Genomic DNA, 22,589 nt, shown 5'->3' on the forward strand with positions numbered 1-22,589 from the left:
CTCTTAGTCCTGCTTTTACATGCACTCCTTATTCCTCTTACCCATGTTTACTTGTCCTTCTGCCTCAACTGGAAAGCACTTTGGGTCAACACCTGCTGTTTTTAATGTGTTATACAAATAAAAATGACTTGACTTGACACACACAAACACACACACATTGTGGTTCCAGAATTTCAGCACTGTTCATGTTATCTTACTGCATTAGACTGCCACACAGCCTTACAGTATGTAGCTGTGACCTCCTGAGAGCAGAGTGGACCATATCACTCTCATGATACTTAGCCTAACCTTTCAGACCAATCAAACTGGTCTGACAGCTCAGCTGTTTCCTTAAATGCTTACATTTAACAAGAATCAAAACAATAAACAGGAAAAGAAATTCCAAGTATGACATCCAGATCTTGTATGCATAACTCTTTTTGCCCCCTCCCATCTCTCTCTCTCTCTCTCTCTCTCTCTCTCTCTCTCTCTGTCTCATGTTCTGTGCACATGCACATTTGAGTTTGCAAAGTTTCCAGCACTTGGCCTAAAAGGCTATTCACCTAAAATAGCCTATAACCCAATTGGGGTCCATTCAAAAGAATGAGTCTTTATTTTACTGATCAGAACCAAGTACAGTAATGATGATTTTTATTGTTATTATGCAATGTATATCAAGAAATGACCATAATCCTATAACAATTCAAATCTAACTCTTTCTGAGACACTTGCAGCTTACCTTGCAGCTCACTCTCTCTTCTCTGTAGAAAATGATGCTGACCATCTCTTCTTTTTGGTTCCTGGGGGATTGGTAAAACTTGGCGAATACAGTGAAGAATAGGGTGGACTTAACACTGTTGTCATAGTCTGTTATTAATTGTGACTTGTAGTAACATATTTTGTGCCAAAAACAGGGAAACTCCATGCCAAACCTGTAGGTATGACACCCCATACAAAACAAGTGTATACAGAGGCAAGTGTATTCATTCTTACCACAAAAGTTTGCTGCGTGTGAGATGGAGCATGGATGCTTTGTGATCCCAGAACACAACATACAATAATTGCTGTGACTCTAAATACAGCTTTAAGGATTGCCATACCTATGGAACAAGAAGAAGGAACAATGATTAGTGTTGTTGTCACATACAAGGCTCATTACACACTGCCATACACATATAACGTCAACCTTTGCATGGTTAAACTCTTCAGATACATAATTATGATACATTATTCATGTCTTACAATGTTCACATAGCAGCATGTTAATGTTCTTTGTACTGGGAACCATTTTTCCCACTTTCGTGGGTTGATTTTGTCTGCTGTCATCTGCTGTTGGCATACTCTAAAACTCAAGAATACCTACTATTTTCCCTTTCCTTTATGAGAAAAGGGAAATAGTAGCTTAAGTGAAAAAAAGGAACATTTCATAATTAGTGCATAAAGGGATGAAGAAATTAGCTTTTTGAAATTCAGCCTAATGATGATGAATATTTCCTCATAGAGTGCATTCAGGAGAGACATGCCTAAAATATGCCTAAAACTATGCTTCAAGACTTAAGGTGATCTGAAAGATCATATTCTTTGTATGAGCAGGAGTGTTTGGCAATGGTTTGGGTATTGGAACCATTATTTGGATGTGTACTCTTTTCAGTAGTCACCGATCACACAGCACTCACAGGAGTGTTTTAACCATGCAACACCTTTCTCATGCTCAACGCGCTGGACCACGAGAACTCAAGAGTTTGACCTCAGTGTGGTGTACTGGAAAGGCCGATGTAATATCGAATCAGACAGTCTCTCTCGCTCAACCATGGTAACCATGCACTAAGCTCCAGCTTCAACGGGACACATCACTACTATAAAGGACAGACCCTTCAGTTGGTTGTTCCCACCACAACACAAATGGAATTCCATAACCATGCCCATGCCAACCTTTTTAGTAGACGTTTGGGGCACATGAAACTCCCTTGACTCCACTAGACATTGCTAAATGTCCTGATTTTGACAAGAGGTCTGTAGTTGCTGTAAGCAATACACAAACTGTCAAGAATATGATCCATCAATCTGTAAACTCTCTATGAACCCGCGGTGCAGTCCTGCAGTGGAACCAGTGTACAGGTCAGGAACAGACTCTCTGGGACCCTCAGTAATAAAAGTTTCATACAACTTCATATCTGTGATATTCTATTCACGAACAGAAACTCAGAATGTACAGTATCATATTCAAGTTTTAGAAGGTTTTGAGTACGAAATCTCATAGATATTAAAATGACCAAATACTTACTGTCATTTTGTAATAACTCAATAACTCATTTCTTTAACTTGTTTTCTTCAGTTTTCAGAACATACCACTGAAAAATGTTCATCCAGGAATAAACCATCAAAGCTTGAAACTTGAACTACATTCACATAACAGATCATGGGACACCAGACGTCGACTCTCTAATTGTTCTGATTATTAGTTTATTATCGGTGCCTGTTTCTTCTTTTCTTGTGTGAACTTGAGTTTCTTGTTTTCCTGTGTTCTCTGCTCAGGCTTGTGTTTGTCTAGCTTCGAATGATTGTCTTAAAAATGCATCTGTGTTGTTCTTGGGTTTGGAGTCTCACTAAATCAGTTTAATTTACAACCCTGTCCAAGCACAATTTACTCATGCCTTAATTACCTGGATCTTGCAGCAATGGTTGTTGTAGATATGGACAATGCTTTGGCAAAGTGAAGGATACATGCAAGTCTGTGATTCTCAGCTCTAGTCCTGGGGGCCCACTGTCCTGTATGTCTTTGTTTTAACGTAGAACTGACACACTTGATTCCACTGATCAATCAAACATCAAGCCCTTGATTAGCTCCATTAACTGTGATAATGAAGAGTTAAGATGTGCTGGACAGAGGGCCCCCAGGACTGGAGCTGAGAATCACTGATGCAGCTGACTTACCTCTTGAATCAATTCAGTGTGCCAGCTTCCCAGAAACACATAAGGTCTCTTACAACGGTCCCTCATAAAATACAAGCCCAGCGGCACCTCTTGTCTTGCTTCTAGTTTCTTTTCCAGCTTTTATTATTTTCTCCTAGCTTACATCCAAAGTTCAGTCTTCAGAGAGAGCAGGTCCACTTTGTGCTGGCTATCTTGGGCTGACATATCACATACTCAAATTCTCAAGTACAGACTTTCCCATAAGGAACTATAACACCCGCTAAACAAGTTTTTGTCATATGCATTTCCTGATTCCACTGAAAAAAAAATCATGCATCACACTTCCCTGCAGAGAATTCTCAGCATTGGTGTGCAGGGAATCCCCGCCTCCACACATGCGCATGGGACACATCGACATAGTTCACAGATTACCTTACAGGTAGACTATTTGAGGAAGTTGAAGAAATAAGCATAAGCATGGCTAATGCAACTACAAATATGTTGTAAGTAAAATATGTAAAATGGATGCGCATTTTACAGCCAAGGGTAATTCAACTGACTCAGCGACCATCTTGGACTACCGTTTGTTTAGATTTAAACTGTTTAGCCTACCTGCTACTATTAGTATAGTACTCTATCGATACCTATACACTTCTAGCGATCCTTCAGTGTGGCCTTGTTGCTTAAAAATAGTGCAGTAGGATTAAATCAACCAGTTGTTCTCTGTAACCATTTTCTTCTGCCTGTGATAGCTAATCATATTTAATGCATCTGTGCGCTGCCATTTTTATTTGCATTAATTTCTGATACTCCACTAATGCTCTGAATGTGTGTGTCTCATATGCTTGAGAATGAATGCTTTGTGTGAGTGTGACTGTCTTCCTCCCAGGTGTGCCCTTCTCCCTCCATCCTCTTCATTCCTCCCTGTTAACCTCCTCCTCATCGCCATCGCCATCCCCCTCATCCTGCTTTTGTTGTCTTTATTTTGTCTACTGTTGTTTATGCATTATGATTGTATCACTTGTAATCGCCCATTGGGTCAGCACCTATTGTACACCTGTCTGTCCAAGGAGGGGTCTCCTCTCTCTGTGGTCCTTCTCAAGATATCTTCCATTTTGTCCTTGTTACACCTGGGTTTCTTTTCTTGCTTCCTATGAAGATTAAGTTAGGGGATGCTTTCCTGTTTTGTTTGTTGTGGACATGTAAAGCCCTTTGAGACTTTAAATAGTGCTATTGGGCTCTAAAATGAACTTGAACTCTCTTAGACTTGCAGGGCATTGAACATGTTAGTATGTACCTTCTTGGTGAAGAGGCTGTATATAGCAGAGACCTTAAAACATGAGCTGATACTATTGAGCCACAAATTTCAGCTCATATTCGCAAACACATTGTCTGAAGAAATTCAAATTCTATATTAAAATGCCTCATCCATGTTTGCCTATTAAAGATATTTTCAATGTTAATGGCAGGAAAGTACAAGAATATATATGCTGCTGGTGGCTCTATGGGTACCACCAGGTGGCATACCTAAGTGGAGCAGGGAGTTGAACAGGAAATAGAAGAGGTCCTGCAGCGCATGGCGCGAGAAAGCCAGAGGGATGTTTGGCCGTGGCGGCTGTTTTAAATTTTAGTTTGCTGTTACAGTTGTATCATCGGTAGACTTTGATGTTGATGTAAGCTGAGGCAGTTACTGATTGGGTTTTATTAACGTCACATGTTTAATACCTTTTTATATCAATAAAAGTATTCAGCGGGATTCTTACCTATGTGGGGGAAACGGGATTCAAATAGGCATAACGGCTGATAAGAATTCTCCAATTCCCATTTATTGTAGGATTGTTTTAAACTGCCGATTGCCAAAGGGGACAAGATCCATTTGTTTGTTGAAAGAGGTGGCGTGCAGAAAGGTGGGTGATGTAGGAATATGATAGTGCCAGCGCGGAACATGAAATTAATTTCACTGACCGGCGCAATATTTACTGTCCACTAATTTTGTCTTTGGCCACCAGCGTGTTCTTCCGCGAGGAAATTTTAGGAGTGCGTGTGTGTTTGACAGTGTGAGGGGCAGCAAGAGTAACTGAGTTTTCATATTATGTTGTATCGCATCACTCTTGTGAATTCCGTGTGGTTACAGTGAGCTTTACCGTGTCCTGTGCTTCTCTCTTAATGTGGTCACGTTTTACTTTGTGCTGTGTGACTCTAAACCTAGTGTGGTTCCACTGAAGTTTTTTTGTGTGTGTGCTGTGTATCACTCTTAAACTTGTGAGGTTGCCGCGAATTGTAATGTGTATCACTCTTTTATACTCTTGTTCCCATCACGCTGGTAAGGATATCCACACTGAGGTAGAGGTGGAAACGCAGATTGGCCATGCATTGTTTTATTTATTCCTGCTCAACCTGACATTCCTAATAGCAATGGGGGATGTTACAATATTTATCATTTATTTGATAACCTGCAGAGTTTCCCCTCCACTCCCGGGTCCTAAGTAAGGGGTGGTGTAGTCTCTGTCCCGTAGGGGGCGCAACATATAGTTAAATTCACGTTAGAAAGCTGGAGCGTGCCACTCTAGCCCACCAGGTGAAAAATGTCAAAACAACAATAATATTAAATCTACAGGCTTTTAACTTTTGAATTATTTCTTTTTTAGAACTGTGAACAGTGACATCCTCCCTCATACTGTGAATATCTTTATTCTATATGTGGGCAAGAGGAGGATGGGATCACCCTGCTGAGTCTTGGTTCTTCCCAAATTTCTTGAGTCTGCTTTGAGACAATTTACTTGTAAAAAGTGCTATACAAATAAATTTGATATTTGGATGGTCTCTTCTGGTGAGGGTAACCAGGACCTACACAAATTTTCAGTGGAAAGTTGTCTGGTGTAATGAAGGTAGAAAAAAATAGAAATCCATTTTTTAATTACAGAGGGAAGGTCTGTTCTTGCCTTGTCCAGAGGTAAAGAGGTTTTTGGGTGTATCCATGAAAATTCTAATGAAAAGTACAGCCTTGGCAGCCTTATCTGGTATCCGTCAATTCAGACAGTGTTGCCACTGACAAAAGGCTTTATTTATTCAATTTTTGTATTTCACTGCTACTGCTATTTTCAAATTCAGTGTTTTCTTTTGCTTTTACTCCTTTTATTTTTTAAAATGAAAGATAAATTCACAATCTGTCCATGTTGCAGTTGCTACCTGAAAACTGGTTGTAAGAGTAATCAGTTTGCAACTAGGTACAATGTATCTGGCAAAGCAACACATAGAATGCAGCCAACAGGCATAAGTTTGGAATGCAACTTTAGTGAGTGATAGAAGCTACAAATGTACAAAACAATACCATAAAATAATTGGAAGCAATCTTTTCACAGCCTCCACTGTGGTCACATCCCCTTGTTCAGGTTTATTTTCAAACATGAGCCTTGTTGTTGTACATTTTCCCTTACATGCTTACAACTTGTGGAGAAAACACTGTGCACATGAACAATCATGTGAAATTTGAAAAGACTCATTCAGCAGAGCTGGTCACAGAAAGGCAGTTTCATTTAATCATATATATATATAATTACTTATTGTTTGATTCATCTTGCATGTGTGCTGCTGTGCATAATTGTTAGTGCTTCAGCTAAAATCTATAGGTATAAATGGCAGAGAAAAACAATGACGTATGATCAGAGCAGATCATTCTTTCTAAATTACATTCATTTTAGGATTTAATTGGGATTACAAAAGTGCTTACAAATGATCTTGCTAGAATCGTGCTTAGAATCATGTTGTCTTTTATCTTGTGTTACTATCTTGATTACAGAGTATTCGGCAAAATAGCAATGCTCTGTTCTGCATGAACTGCTCATGGCGAACAGAGTAAATGTCTGCAGTGAACTACACAGAGATGAAAGATTCTGATGCCCCAGTGTTGCCTGAAGATGCCACTTGAGAAACTGGAGCTGGAAGACATGAAATTGCAATTGAGGAATAGGTGCAACACAGCAATTCAACTGGTATAAAAATGGTCTTTAAAGTGTTCACTTACTCCGTCCTCTCCTTCTTCGAAAGATATTAAATCCACTTGTAGAGGAGGATACAGCAGTTGATGATGTGCTCTGATGGAAATATAAGGATAAGGTTTTAGACAACAATGTAATTTCCAAAGAAAAAAAATTGTATCTTTTGAAATAATAATCTTTAACAATTCCTTATTAAGGTAAAATTGTGCTGATATAATTAGAAAAATTACATAATACCCCTCAAGTAAGTCAAGATTTTATCAACATGCTACCCTCTGACTAGTTAAGATTTTGGTCAGTTATAATAAACTTATAGAAAAACTCCCAGTGCAATTAAAGTAAATGATTAGATAATTACTCGTGTACGGCTGGAGCTAATGTTTCGTAAGCGAAACCTTCCTCCAAGTATTTCACGAATCTGGAAGTGGAGAACAGAGAACGTACAGCATGTGCACCAATAAAATTATCCTTATAACAGAAAGAAAAACATAATAACTGATAGAGACACTGTACATACTTTTTGGTCCAGAAGGGTCCCAAACACCAAAATGAAGAAACCCTATAGGTGATGACATGAGGAATGAGAGAGGCTTACAACTTGAAATCAAACAAAATTCACTTAAAAGTCATTTAATGAATTTACCACACCAATAAAAAGAAAAAAGCAATGAAAAAAGACATTTCATTCAAAATAAGGCTTGGTTCATGTTGATGCTATAATGATAAGAATAGTACCTGGAATGAGTTAAAGATTGCAAACAGATAATGAAGTGCAGTAGCCTTTGGATTGATCAAGATTCCTAGCCCAAATCCCCAAGTGATTCCAAAGAGTGGTGTTAAAATGGCAACACATCTGGCGATGACAACCATGGTGTTTCTCTCATCTGACTGAGTGGAATCTCCCACTCTATTACGGCAGACAATTTTGTACAAGACCACAATCATGATCAGAAAATTGATCAAGACAATGGTTAGGGCTGGAATCACAAAAGCCAGTAATGCCTTTGAGTCATCCCAGTTCAACCAGCATGATCCCTCCTTGGATACATATACTTGACGTCCAGCTGTTGCAGCAACAGTGGTTACAGATATGATAAGAGGGACAACGTAACCCAATGTAAAGGCGATAGCCAGCATAGCCGATTTGGACATTTGAGACAAAACCATTACTGTGCGGTAGAAAAGTAAAAGCGCTGAGACCAACATCCAGAAGAACATGGCCAGGTAAAAGAAATGGATGAAGAATGCTGCTGCACTGCATGCTGACACATTTTCCTCTGGGTTTTCAATGGACGCTCCGACGATGAACCAGATATCAGCAATCAGAAGAGACACAGCAATGTTGACTATAGCGATGTGTCGTATGTATGATGTCACATGTCTCGAGACTGCTTTCCATACAAGGACTTCAATGATGAGGCACAAAACCAAGCTGCCCATTGACACCGCAACACCAATAAAGGTAATATAAGACAAAGCGGGGTCATTTGGACTGTAAGGAGACATCAGTATTGAAAAAGAGGTTGTATGGTTACATTCACAGGTGACGTTGTCCTCATCATCTATCTTTAACTCACAACCAAATGAGCTCCAGCCTCCAGAGCCATTGAAAAGATCAAAATCCCAAAAGACGCACTGTGGGGTTGCAAGAGTGGTATTAAGTTTGTGAAAACTTAGGGAGATGTTATCAATGGTTTCGGTTACATTGATCAACAAAACAATCCCATTGATGATAGTGACACTGGAGTTTTGAGCGTCTCTGGGAGGTAAAACATTGTTCAGATTGGAGAATGCAACTGTGGTGATGGAAACATTCCGGTCGGAAAATGCAGTTCCTGGAATGAATATTTCACCTGTTGAATTAATTCCTACTGTCTTTCTGAATGAATTCTTGAAAGAAGTTTTTGTGAATTCAATGTTTGCTGTTTTAATTGTAAAGGAGCCTGGTGAGGTAGAATCAACGATGGTCTCTAATGCTTGAAGCAGTGAGGAGCTGTTACGTTGGCTTTCCGTGTTATTATTTAAACCATCCCAGACCTCCTTTGCATTATCAGATGATATGACCTCCACGGTTTCAAGGACATTCTAAGGGTGAGATGAAAGAAATGAGGGAAGAAAAATCATGATGCTGTTTTGGTCAAACTTTCCAATAGTGATTTTATGCAATTTCAGTTCAATAAATTTTTGAGGTAGTGGACAAACTAAAGAAAACTGGAATATTTCTCACCAAAACTGAAATCAGGGAATACCAAATTATATTCTGTAAATTACTTCCTCTGTAGTTGACAGTCTATGCATGTAACGTACCAAAAGAAGTGCAGTACTGAGTGCAGTACCAGGTTATATACCAAATTAATCCCAATTTTTTAGACTGTTTTAAATAAACCCATAAATGCCATAAACACTTTTTACCTCGATTATATCTTCACCGACTTGAATGCTCTGAGACGTATTTGCTATGGCGCTCACTATACTAACAATGCTGGTAACAGTTCCACTTGAAGTTGTCACAGTATTTTGATTACTTGTAGTAGCATTGCTGACTTTCTCCACAAATGCAGGCAGAGTATCCACTCCTAAATTCTGGAAAATAGAAATGAAATTAATATATATATATATATATATATTTACAGTGGAAACTAATTTCCTTTTTTGGAATGCAAAAGCTTTTTAAACACGCTGCACAAATTAATAAGGAATTATTACCTCAGATTCAGTCTCTAGCTCTTGAAAAATGCGAAGGACACAGGTGTTCTTCAATATTACCCATTTGTTTGACTGACATTCAGCTGTTATGCTACCAACTTCATTCTCCTTACAGCTTCCCACAGCTATGTCACCCTCACTTCCTACCCCAAAATTGCTATTTTGACAGGCAATGTCTGGTAAAAAGGAAAGGAGAGGGTGAGAAAAAAAATGATTTTTTCACTTTATGTGATCAGAATGATTACTGAAGACTCTTGACAGTTCTGCTTAGGTATATGTAATCATCTAGTATACATTTGTTTTGCAGTTATTTCAAAACACCAAACAAATTTACCAATTCCAGGACTAATAACTTCAACTTTAACTGCCATTGAACTGTATGCAAATGTCTGCAGTTCTGTGTTTTGGAGCCTGCAAGTAAATTCTTGAGAACCACCACAAGTTTGCTCTGTTATCCTATAATTGGCTTTGATGCATTTCTGTTCACTTGTTGACATTCCTGATGGAAAAGACAGAAAAGAGTGACCATGGTTCATTATCACCAATATTTCACACAAAAAACAATACTGGAGAAAGGATTCCAAATGTTAGTTTGCTTAGCCCAAATAGGATTACTATAATGTGTGTGTGTATTTCGCTGGGTAATTACCTGGTACTGAAGATAAACGTTCCCAATTCACCTCATATTGAGAATTCACACAGCACTCAAGTTCCACATTTCTCTCTATACATTCATATTTTCTATTGGAAGTTGTCTGTATATTAGGGAATGGCTGGATTTGGGTAATCTCGTCCCACTGAATCTGACGACCTGAACTGATTTGGAAAATGCACTCATAACGACCTGTTGGGTGAAAAAAAAATGTTATACAAGTTATACAAAAAATAATGACATTCAAAAGATCCCCAGTAGTAGTAGTGCTCAGAAATACTGTCTTTATGGGAACTCAGAAGTGGGCAATGTTGGGAGAAGAAAGGCCGAACACTCAATTAATACCCATACGACTGAACCAACGCTCGCAGTCTAGGGAAATAAAAAACCTAGTCCACCAAGACTGGTGCCCTAACCTAACCACTCTAAGCCACCCTACATGTTGCGTATGACATGTAACTATGCCTGCCTATGTGTGTGTGTGAGTATTTCACTAGGGCAGTAATTCTCAGCTCCAGTCCTGGGGGCCCACTGTCCTGCAGGTTTTTGTTATACAACTTCATTATCACAGTTAATCGAGCTAGGGAGATGCTTGGAGGACCGCACGGCTGAACCTGGGGGAATGTGGGTGACGTCTCAAACAGGCTGTTCAAGGGCGCCGTGATATCTGTGTGTCGAGTTTGACAAGCCTAAGCCATATCCTTCCGGTTCAGCTGTGGTGGTGGCAATCCAACAAGTGTGGAAGCACAAGAGACTCCAATAAAGCAAACCCAACCGTCCAGAGGGGAATAATGAGAATGAATAGGGAGATGATACCAAAACCGATGTTGAGCAATATGATGCTGAATAAGCTCATGGCAAACAATTTAAAGAGTTCTCAAGCTCCTCCCTCTCACATGAGTTCACCAAATCCCTGCTTAAAGAGACACAACACCCAAGTACGCAGCACCCTCTGGCGTCTCATGTGTAAATCAGTGCCTTTCTCTGCTTCTACTTCCATGCTAACTGTACCTTCTTGTGTGGTTGTCATACTAAAAATTTGATATTCTCTCTTCCTTTCTCTTTCTCCCTCTCCCTCTCTCTTTCTCTCTCTCTCTTTCTCCTGCTCCCACAAACACACATACACACACACACTCAAAAATATATAAATATATGTGTTTGTGTATGTGAGTGTGTGTGTGTGTGTGTGTGTGTGTATGTGTGTGTAGTGTGTTTGTGCAGTGTTAGAAGAGAATAAGAAGAAAATGAACAAACATAAATTAAACTGCACATTATTACATCAAAAACATAAAGTATTAGTTGAGTTGGTACTATCTGATTAGTACTATCTTCACAGCTATAGTCAAAACTCACCATTATCAGCAGAGTCAACATTATTCACAGTAAGTTCTCGCCTATTAGATGAGAGTGTGTAGTGTTCACCAGAAATCACTTCTCTTCCTTTCGCTTTCCACTCAAGTACATTGCCACTTGTTCCACACGTTAGCTTCAAGTTTTGCTTGGGATATATGACTGACCTTGACTGTAATTTTCTTCTCTCTAGGATTAGAGAGAAGAGACATCTTCTTACTGGTCAGTTCATGTTATTTCATGTTATTACAGTCAATGCTTGTTCAAATACAACATTTGCAAATGTGCCTCTGAATGATTTGATTTTACCCACAATACAATTGTTTTTGAATGTTTTGCAAGTTGTCCATGCTTTACCAGTTTGTGCAAATGAGTTGGCATCCATTGTGTAATCCAGTTCTGCGAGGTTGTTGGCAACCTGAGTGGTAGCAGTGTTGACTGCATTATCAAAAGCCTGTGTGTTTTCTGTCATCTGAATAACAAAGTCTGCAATGATACTTCCTGCCCTAATCCGTCAAACATACACATACACAAATAAACAGATTAACACAAAAATTTAATCAAATTTCACATAGTTTAAATAGAAAGGGTAAAAGTATTCAATAATGTTTCCCAGTGATTAGGGTATACACATGTAAAGCAATGAATGAGAAATCAACATGCTTAAAATCCTTCAAACTTTTTTCATTATTTTAGAAAATATCAATGAGAACTACAGTAATCCATGACAGAAGGTCTGGTAAAAATACAGAAGGACACTGCACCTGAAGCCTGTGACAGTGACTGACTGGAAGCCTGGTATGTTGTTATAAGCCTGACTGATCTATGTGAGACAGCACAAAATTATTTTGAAAGAAAAAATTGTATAAGTAACAAAGTGCAGGATCAGGAGCCTTCCTGTCCTGTGGTCAATACAAAGATTAAGTCTCATCTCCACTTTAGAAATGAACATATGAAATATGAGGAGTAATTTAATGAGACTTACAGCACTTTCAATGTCCCGTTTCAACTCCTTAAACCTTTCACTGTTTTTGTCAAGTAAAGATGAATCAAAGGTCGCGTCTATTGTCAGTGCCATACTACGCTGGAACACTGTATTAAATGAGAAAGAATGCAATGGTTGTTAAAAATAAAACATTTCACAAAAATATAAAATACTCTATAGAACTTTTTTTACTTTATAGAAATTGACTATACTGTGAAGTCTTGTATTTGTATTATTGAATAACTATATTAATCACAAAAATACAATTAAATTAAAAGAATAGAATCAAAAGAATCAAAAGTCACATATAAAAAGCTGTCACATCTCGTATTGGAATTATATAAAAAATATAATTAAAAGTCACATTTTCCAATTTAAACAATGTTCATGCATAAAGTTGTTTCATATCACGTTAACCTTGCTATATGTGTAGTACAGGACTAGTATGTTTATCAACTATACCTCAGGCTATGCGCTTACAGTATAATTTTGTTTATTTAGCCAAATAGGCAAGTGCTAAGACCAGTCAAGAATTAGTACAGCTTGACAAATTCTCTCCCTTCATATGAGACTAAATATGAAACAAGCAAAAACAAGCCCCTCTGATTACAGAAGTTCATTAATTAATTTGTTTATTCATTCATTCATTCATTCATTCAAGTTCAGGAATATTGTGTTTTGAATATGTACTACATGCTAAATTTACCAATCTGTTCAGCACACAAGTACCTTACACTGTAAATACCAACAGGTGTACACAGATACGAGAGTTCCTCTGATCTTACTAGCATTACTGCAATTTCTTAGACCTATATCGAGGACAAAGCTGTATGTAGGTGCCGCCAGTGAGTAAAATTACATAAGATGAAAAGTTTTCTTAATCCTCTCTAAATTGTTAATAGCTAAACAGCTAAACATATTTAAAAATGTCACCAACAACAGTCACAACCTAATTTCCTCTGCATAAGCGTTCAAAATCTAACCTATGTAATGGAAAAATGATAATTGCCTGGATTTGGCTGATTAGCTGACAATATGTTAATACCTTACAACTGTCACAGACACAAGATCAACATATAATCAGTTAGTAGTCTTTTTCCTCTCTTCCCATTAATGTTTCACACATGATGTACATACCAGGTTTCGTAGTTGTTGCAGGAGCAGGAGTAGTGGTTGTTGTCTTCAATACTGAAAAGTCATAAATAAACCATTTACATTTCTCTCTCTCTCTCTCTCTTTCTCTCTCTCTCTCACGCACACACGCACACACACACACACACACACACACACACACACACACACACACAAACGCATACATACAAAGATGTATGAGTGATTCTGCTCTAGGTTTACCCATTCCTACTAATGCAGTGCAGAGGTGTACTGTTCATAGTTTGAATGCCATTTGTGTCTGTACACCCTAGGGGTGAATGAACAAACGTTTTTGTGCTTAACCATGTCCATCTATAGGCTACTAATTACGAATATCTCATGGTCTTCTCCAAAGACTGACTGTAGTTATGAGCAAGGGCCCTCATTTCCCAACATCCTTCAGGGGGCAGTCATTTTACATTTCTGGAATACCAGTTGATGAAAGCAAACTGCAAGAGGCAATGGCAGCTCAGAAACAGTTAAAACATACTTAAAAAATGTCACCAACGGCACTCAATCAATCAAAACATATTCTGTAACATAACTCAACTGTAGTTATGGTATGTTGTGGTCCTGTGTTAGGTTTGACAGTAAAGATGCCCAACAGTTTTAACACATTCTTGTGCACATAGTTGGACACAAAAACACTTGTATGTACCGTATCACATGGAATGGAAAAATGACAATTGCCTGGATTTGGCTGATTAGCTGACAATGTGTTAATGCCTTACAACTGTCACAGACACAAGATCAACATATAATCAGTTAGTTGTCCTTTTCCCCTCTTCCCATTAATGAAGAGTTTCACACATGATGTACATACCAGGTTTTGTCGTTGTTGTAGGAGTGGTGGTTGTTGTCTTCAATGCTGCAAAGTCATAAATAAACCATTTACATTTCTCTTTCTCTTTCTGTCTCGCTCTTGCGCACACACACACACACACACACACACACAAACACACACACACACACAAAGATGTACATGAAATGCTCAGATATAATTTGAGAATGATCCTGTTCTGGGTTTACCCATTTCCGCTAATGCAGAGTAGAGGTGCACTTTTCATAGTTTGAACGCCATTTTTGTTGTACACTGTATAAATGAATGAACAACTCTTTTTGTGCTTAACAATGTTCATCTATAGGCTACTGCTGACAAATGTCTCATGGTCCTTTCCAAAGAATGACTGTAGCTATGACCAAGGTCCCTCAAGTTCAGGCTTCTCTCTTCCACTCACCACTGCAGACAGTTTAGCAATATGTTCATGCATTTACTGTATATCTGAATGTTTGCACTGTACAGACAGAAATATATTTATAAATGAACTAGTTGCCCATTCATCCTCCTTCAACATTTGTGCTGCTCTGAGAGCCTGGGTGTTAGACACAGACAATACAACTGGACCTGTGTCTGCAGCTCAAGGGTTAGTTCACTGTTTCACAATGCAAGCTGTACCAAGGTTTGTGTAGCATGTGGTATGGTCTAAATATGCGTACCATTACACTCTAAGTTAAAACATTTCACTTCAGGCATGAATAAACCTGCAGTTAAATGGTCTAATTCACAAGTGATCATCCACCCACCAGGTTTTGTTGTTGTTGTTGTTGTTGTTGTTGTTGTTGTTGTTGTGGTTGTTGTGGTTGTTGTGGTTGTTGTTGCTGGTGTTGTTGTTGTTGTTGGAGTTGTTGCTGGTGGTGTTTTTATTGTTGTTGTTGGTGTTGTTGTTGTTGTTGGTGGTGATGTTTTTGTTGTTGATGTTGTTGTTTGCTCTGAGATAAATAAACCAAATTGTACCACCCAGCAATATCAAAATTAAATTCTGTCCAAAGCCTTCATGTAATTTTAAACGCACATAGTTCGCAGTTACTGCCACAGTTGTAAGAAGGGTGGGTTTGGCAAAGCGAGGCTTATAGAATTTAACAAAGGGACAAATGTGCTTACAAAAGTAAAAACAAACTACATATAAACTTGAGTTGTTGACGATGTAGTGTGCTGTGTTGACGTGTTGGTGTTTGTGAGAGAGGCAGCTATGAGAAAGAGAGTTTTACATAGAATTTGTACAAAGAATTTTACACTGTGCTGTCTACACTTAGAGCAGTGATTAAATTGGAGCTATCTCAGTCAATGAGCAATTCGTTCCACACACTTGTACAAGTGTGTTTAATTTATTAAGTTCTCCTTTATTTTAGTCAGTTACCAGATACACTGTGTATGTGTATTTAAAAGAAAAGTTGTATTTGATAAATACTAAATTCAGGGCAAGTGATACACCAGTGTGCATGCAAAATGAGTGGCTGGTGCAAGGTGTCATACTTCTTGTGGTGACAGGTTCTTTTGTTGTCGTTGTTGTTGTTGTTGTTGTTGTTGTTGTTGTGGTGCTTGTTAGAGTGGTGGCTATGGCAAAAAGACATTGATTGAATATGAAGTCTGGATATACACACAAACACACACATAAATTAACTAGACTACATTATGACGTGTATCTTACTACAGAAAGAATACCATCATTTCTCTTGGATAGTGTCATCTCGGATGCCAAAGCAGGAAAATGTAACACATACCAGTTGTTGCATTAGTTGTTGGTGGTTTTGTGGTTGTTGAAGCTATTGTTGTATTCAGCAGCTCTGATGAGAGAAAAGAATTCAATAGGTTTAAACTAACTGATGCTGCTGATAGAAAAAATGCTGATAAAAAAACTGACATCGCACAAAAGAAACAAAAGTTTCCTGTTAACTTCTTTTATTGCAAATGGCAGACTGGTTTTCAGCCTGTAATATGAAAAGCATAGAAACAGTGGATTGACATTCATTTTACAATTTTTAATTCTGTGAAGGAGCCGTACTTGTTGTGGTGACGGGTTCTTTTGTTGTTGTTGTTGATGTGCTTGTTAGAGTGGTTGCTGTAGCAAAAAGACATTGATTGAATTTGAAGTCTGGATATGCATGGGTGTACATACGCTCCCACACACACACACACACACACACACACAATCAAACAGTGCACAAGGAAGCATACCCATATATATACACACACACACACACACAGACACACACACACACTGCGCTGTCCACACTTAGAGCAGTGATTAAATTAGAACTGTCCCAGTTAGTCAGTGAGGGCTATACCACCAATGAGGCAATTTGTTCCACACACTCGTACCAGCCTGTTTAATTTACTAAGTTCTCCTTTATTTTAGTCAGTTACCAGATACACTGTGTATGTGTATTTAAAAGAAAAGTTGTATTTGATAAATACTAAATTCAGGGCAAGTGATACACCAGTGTGCATGCAAAATGAGTGGCTGGTGCAAGGTGTCATACTTCTTGTGGTGACAGGTTCTTTTGTTGTCGTTGTTGTTGTTGTTGTGGTGCTTGTTAGAGTGGTGGCTATGGCAAAAAGACATTGATTGAATATGAAGTCTGGATATACACACAAACACACACACAAATGAACTAGACTACATTATGATGTGTATCTTACAACAGAAAGAATACCATCATTTCTCTTGGATAATGTCATCTCGGATGCCAAAACAGGAAAATGTAACACATACCAGTTGTTGCATTAGTTGTTGGTGGTTTTGTGGTTGTTGAAGCTATTGTTGTATTCAGCAGCTCTGATGAGAGAAAAGAATTCAATAGGTTTAAACTAACTGATGCTGCTGATCGAAAAAATGCTGATAAAAAAACTGACATCGCACAAAAGAAACAAAAGTTTCCTGTTCTCTTTTTTTATTGCAAATGGCAGACTGGTTTTCAGCCTGTAATATGAAAAGCATAGAAACAGTGGATTGACATTCATTTTACAATTTTTAATTCTGTGAAGGTGCCGTACTTGTTGTGGTGACGGGTTCTTTTGTTGTTGTTGTTGTGGTGCTTGTTAGAGTGGTGGCTATGGCAAAAAGACATTGATTGAATATGAAGTCTGGATATACACACAAACACACACACAAATGAACTAGACTACATTATGATGTGTATCTTACTACAGAAAGAATACCATCATTTCTCTTGGATAGTGTCATCTCGGATGCCAAAGCAGGAAAATGTAACACATACCAGTTGTTGCATTAGTTGTTGGTGGTTTTGTGGTTGTTGAAGCTATTGTTGTATTCAGTAGCTCTGAGGAGAGAAAAGAATTAAATAGATTTAAACTAACTGTTGCTGCTGATAGAAAAAAAAAAAATTAATGATAGAAAAAAAAAAAATCGACGTCAAACAAAAGAAACAAAAGTTTCCTGTTCTCTTCTTTTATCACAAATGGCAGACTGTTTTTCAGCCTGTAATATGAAAAGCATAGAAACAGTGGACTGACATTAATTTTACAATTTTTAATTCTGTGAAGGTGCCATACAATGAATATACATATGTATATGTGTGTGTGTGTGTGTGTGTGTGTGTGTGTGTGTGTGTGTATGCATACACACACACACACTGTGCTGTCTACACTTGGAGCAGTGATTAAATTGAACTGTCCCAGTCAGTGAACAATTCGTTCCACACACTCGTACCAGCCTGTTTAATTTATTAAGTTCTCCTTTATTTTAGTCAGTTACCAGATACTGTGTATGTGTATTTAAAAGAAAAGTTGTATTTGATAAATACTAAATTCAGGGCAAGTGATACACCAGTGTGCATGCAAAATGAGTGGCTGGTGCAAGGTGTCATACTTCTTGTGGTGACAGGTTCTTTTGTTGATGTTGTTGTTGTTGTGGTGCTTGTTAGAGTGGTGGCTATGGCAAAAAGACATTGATTGAATATGAAGTCTGGATATACACACAAACACACACATAAATTAACTAGACTACATTATGATGCCTATCTTACAACAGAAAGAATACCATCATTTCTCTTGGATAGTGTCATCTCGGATGCCAAAACAGGAAAATGTAACACATACCAGTTGTTGCATTAGTCGTTGGTGGTTTTGTGGTTGTTGAAGCTATTGTTGTATTCAGCAGCTCTGATGAGAGAAAAGAATTAAATAGGTTTAAACTAACTGTTGCTGCTGATCGAAAAAATGCTGATAAAAAAACTGACATTGCACAAAAGAAACAAAAGTTTCCTGTTCTCTTCTTTTATCACAAATGGCAGACTGTTTTTCAGCCTGTAATATGAAAAGCAAAGAAACAGTGGATTGACATTCATTTTACAATTTTTAATTCTGTGAAGGAGCCGTACTTGTTGTGGTGACGGGTTCTTTTGTTGTTGTTGTTGTGGTGCTTGTTAGAGTGGTTGCTGTAGCAAAAAGACATTGATTGAATTTGAAGTCTGGATATGCATGGGTGTACATACGCTCCCACACACACGCACACACACACACACACACACACACACACACAAAAAGAAAACAAAGTAACTAAAACAAAGATGTGTTTGTTGTCCCATGTTTTAATTAAAAAAAAATCATTTTAAGTGCATATCTCACCACAGGAAAAATACCATTTTTGTCTTCAATAGAGGGATATCAGCTTTCAGAGGAATAAGGTGTAGCACATACCAGTTGTTGAATTTGTAGTTGGTGGTGTTGTGTTTGTTGGGGTCATTGTTGTATTCAGTGGCTCTGATGAAAGAAAGGAATCAAATCAGGTTTTAACCAATCATTGCAGTTACGTGATTAAAATATACTTCATATTGCACAAAATACACAAAAGGTTTCATGTTCACTCCTAACTATTATCATAAATGGCAGAAAAGATCCCAATGACCTTTCTTCAGCCTTTAGTATGAAGAGCACAGAAACAGTTTTTTGACTCATTCTGCAATTCTTAATTCTGTGAGGATGCTGCACTTGTTGTGACGATGAGTTCTTTTCTTGCTGTTATTGTTATTGTGGTCTCACTAACTCACTAACTACAAACAAAGATGGTTTTGGTGTCTTCAAGTAAAAAAAAAATAGACTAAATTAAGAACAAAGACGTGTTTGGAGTCCCATGTTTTAATTTAAAAAGATCATTTTAAGTGCATATCTTACAACAGAAAAAATACAATATTTTGTCTTCATTAGAGGGATATCAGCTTTCAGAGGAATAAGATGTAGCACATACCAGTTGTTGCATTTGTAGTCGGTGGTGTTGTGTTTGTTGGGGTCATTGTTGTATTCAGTGGCTCTGATGAAAGAAAGGAATCAAATCAGGTTTTAAAATATACTTCATATTGCACAAAATACACAAAGTGTCATGTTCTCTCCCAACTGTTATCATAAATGGCAAAAAAGATCCCAATGACCTTTCTTCAGCCGTTGGTATGAGGAGCACAGAAACAGTGTTGTGGCTCATTCTGCAATTCTTAATTCTGTGAGGATGCTGTACTTGTTGTGACGATGAGTTCTTTTCTTGTTGTTGTTGTTATGGTTATTATGGTCTCACTAACTCACTAACTACAAACAAAGATGGTTTTGGTGTCTTCAAGTAAAAAAAAATAGACTAAATTAAGATGCATATCTTACTAAAGAGAGAATAAACCAAAGACATCCAAAGTTTCCTGCAAATTTATGACTATGATCATAGATAACAGATTAATGTGTCCCAAACACCGTCTTTCGGCCTTTAATATGAAAAACATGGAAAAAGTGGATTGACATTCATTGTGTAATTCTTCATTCTGTGAAGGTGTCATACTTGTTGTGGTGACGGGTTCTTTTGTTGTTGTTGCTGTTGTTGTTGGCGTCGTTGTTGTTGCTGCTGTTGTCGTTGTTGTTGTTGTTGTGGTGCTTGTTAGAGTGGTAGCTGTGGTACAACGACATTGATTGAAGTTAAAATGTGGCTGTGCTTGTGCATGTTCACACAGAGTAAATAGTAAACCTCCTGATAGAAGAGCCCTATGGCTTTGTTTCGCTAGGAGAATGAAGCCATAGAGCTCTTCTATTAGGAGGTTTACTACTTACTCTGAGTTAACTAACTTAAGTTTTTACGAAACCCGCTTTCTGGAACATACCCCAGAGGGGTATTCTAAGTATGTGGTTTAGCGACTAATAGTAGTAATCCTCCTAACAGAGGAGCCCTATGGCTTCATTCTCCTGCAAAACAAAGCCCTAGGGCTCCTCTATTAGGAGGTTTACTACTTTCTCTGAGTTAACTTATCTGGGTTAATCGCTAAACCACATACTTGGAATACCCCTCAGTTCCATAAAAAGAATACCGACAAAAAAACTGATTTACTATAAGCAAAGACATTTTTGGTATGCTTATGCAAAAAAAAATCCCCATAATGTATACTGGATTTCTTCAGTTATTAATAATGTCATGTTTTGTCTTTGTTAGAGCATTCTTTTTTCTTACAACAGTGATCTCTGATGAGAGACAAATTTATAAAAAGTTTAAAAAAGCAGAGGAGAAGTAGGAAAGAATTAAATATATTTAATAAAGCCAGCACACCATCCACTTTGAAAGAGTGAAATACTACAGTTCACAGACAGAAGCTCATACCAGTTGTTGTGGTTGGTGGTCTTGTGGTTGTTGAAGCTGTTGTTGTGGTAAGCAGCACTAGAGAAAGGAAAATAGAGAGAAAATATACATAACATACATTATTCTAAATTCACACCATAAACAATTCCATATACAAAACACATGTTATTCTATATTCATAAGATATATGATTCTACCCACTAAAAAGTGAGATGAGTGTTTCACACAGACTGTAACTGTAGAACATACCGGTTGTTGCATTGGTGGTGGGTGGTCTTGTTGTTGGTGGTGCAATTGTTGTACTAACTAGTCCCAAAGAAAGCAATTGTTATTTGATAAGAGTTTTCAGGGTGTTGTACAGCTCAAAGACACACACACACACACACACACACACACACACAGAGGACAGGGTGACGCGTGTGCGACATCCAAGGGAACAATGTTTTGTCTTTTTTGTTATGAGAATGAAAATAATCTGGCAACTAATGTATAACATACGATCAAGATATTTTTCCTGACATAGGAACCAAATTTAAACAAGAGTTCTTCACACACCCAACAACTCTAGCCCATATATCAGCGTAGTTTGGTCCAACTTCCAAATCCACAATACCTTTAATGTTGTGGGTAGGGTTAAATAGTTAATGACAGTACCAAGAGAGTGGTAAGCCACTAAATCATCAACAAAGTGGCCAGATAAATTGTGAAAAAATTGGTCAAAATTGCTTGTTTTAAATGCCTTATTAGAAATCAGTTTAAAAAAAAAACAACAACAAATCTTAAGTGGTTATTTGCCTGCACAGAGATGATTATCTGAAGATTTTTGAAGAAACACAACCAAACATTATGATACTCTTAAAGATTCCACATGTCCTGGTTCTTGTTAGACATTTTATATGCTAGCATTATATTAGCAGTCTCCTTTTTGGCACTTTTATGAGGTGAAAGACAGTAAGAGTTGGTGCCAAACACATCAAGATGGATGGATATTAAACATTCACAGAAAGTAAATCCTGCTCTTACCTGTTGTTGATATAACTGTAGCTGGGGCTTTTGTGGTTATTGAAGGTGTTGTACTTGGTGGCACTAATGAAAGTAAAGAGATTAAAAACATGACATTTAAAAATAAAATTTAAACATTATAAGACTCGAAAGAAAGACCCTGCTTGAATTCTTTCCTTTTTTTAAAAAAAACAAACAAACAAACAAACAAAACTGTCTCACTGTAGTTCGTGTTGTACTTTATTCATTTATGGCTTTTGAATCAGTTGATCCCTGTCTTTAGAGCCTACAGAGATTTTGAGAGTTCAGGTAAAATGATCATGTTTGTTCTGCTAAAATGACTATTTTTTACTATTAGTTATTTGACATATTATAATGTAATATTGTCTGTATTTCTCGGGGAGCAACTCTTAGGGAAATAGTTGGAATGGTGTGTTGCTGCTGCA

The 22,589-nt window shown here is 37.7% G+C and overlaps 1 protein-coding gene across 1 annotated transcript in view; it reads right to left on the reverse strand.

The window, feature by feature from the left end:
* Nucleotides 1-6,765: 6,765 nt before the first annotated feature.
* The window catches only part of LOC115804637 (adhesion G protein-coupled receptor F4-like), a 29,595-nt gene continuing 13,771 nt past the window's right edge, over nt 6,766-22,589 (reverse strand). The window contains exons 17-26 of the mRNA XM_030765150.1: nt 22,165-22,227; nt 21,163-21,219; nt 11,956-12,104; nt 9,597-9,772; nt 9,303-9,437; nt 7,626-8,975; nt 7,408-7,449; nt 7,249-7,308; nt 6,917-6,986; nt 6,766-6,830 (exon numbers count right to left, since the gene is read on the reverse strand). Coding sequence (XP_030621010.1) covers nt 6,766-6,830; nt 6,917-6,986; nt 7,249-7,308; nt 7,408-7,449; nt 7,626-8,975; nt 9,303-9,437; nt 9,597-9,772; nt 11,956-12,104; nt 21,163-21,219; nt 22,165-22,227 — 2,167 coding nt within the window. The remainder of the gene's footprint in view (nt 6,831-6,916; nt 6,987-7,248; nt 7,309-7,407; nt 7,450-7,625; nt 8,976-9,302; nt 9,438-9,596; nt 9,773-11,955; nt 12,105-21,162; nt 21,220-22,164; nt 22,228-22,589) is intronic.

The sequence above is a fragment of the Chanos chanos genome, chromosome 1 (genome assembly GCF_902362185.1).
Source record: "Chanos chanos chromosome 1, fChaCha1.1, whole genome shotgun sequence".
Classification (NCBI taxonomy): Eukaryota; Metazoa; Chordata; class Actinopteri; order Gonorynchiformes; family Chanidae; genus Chanos; species Chanos chanos.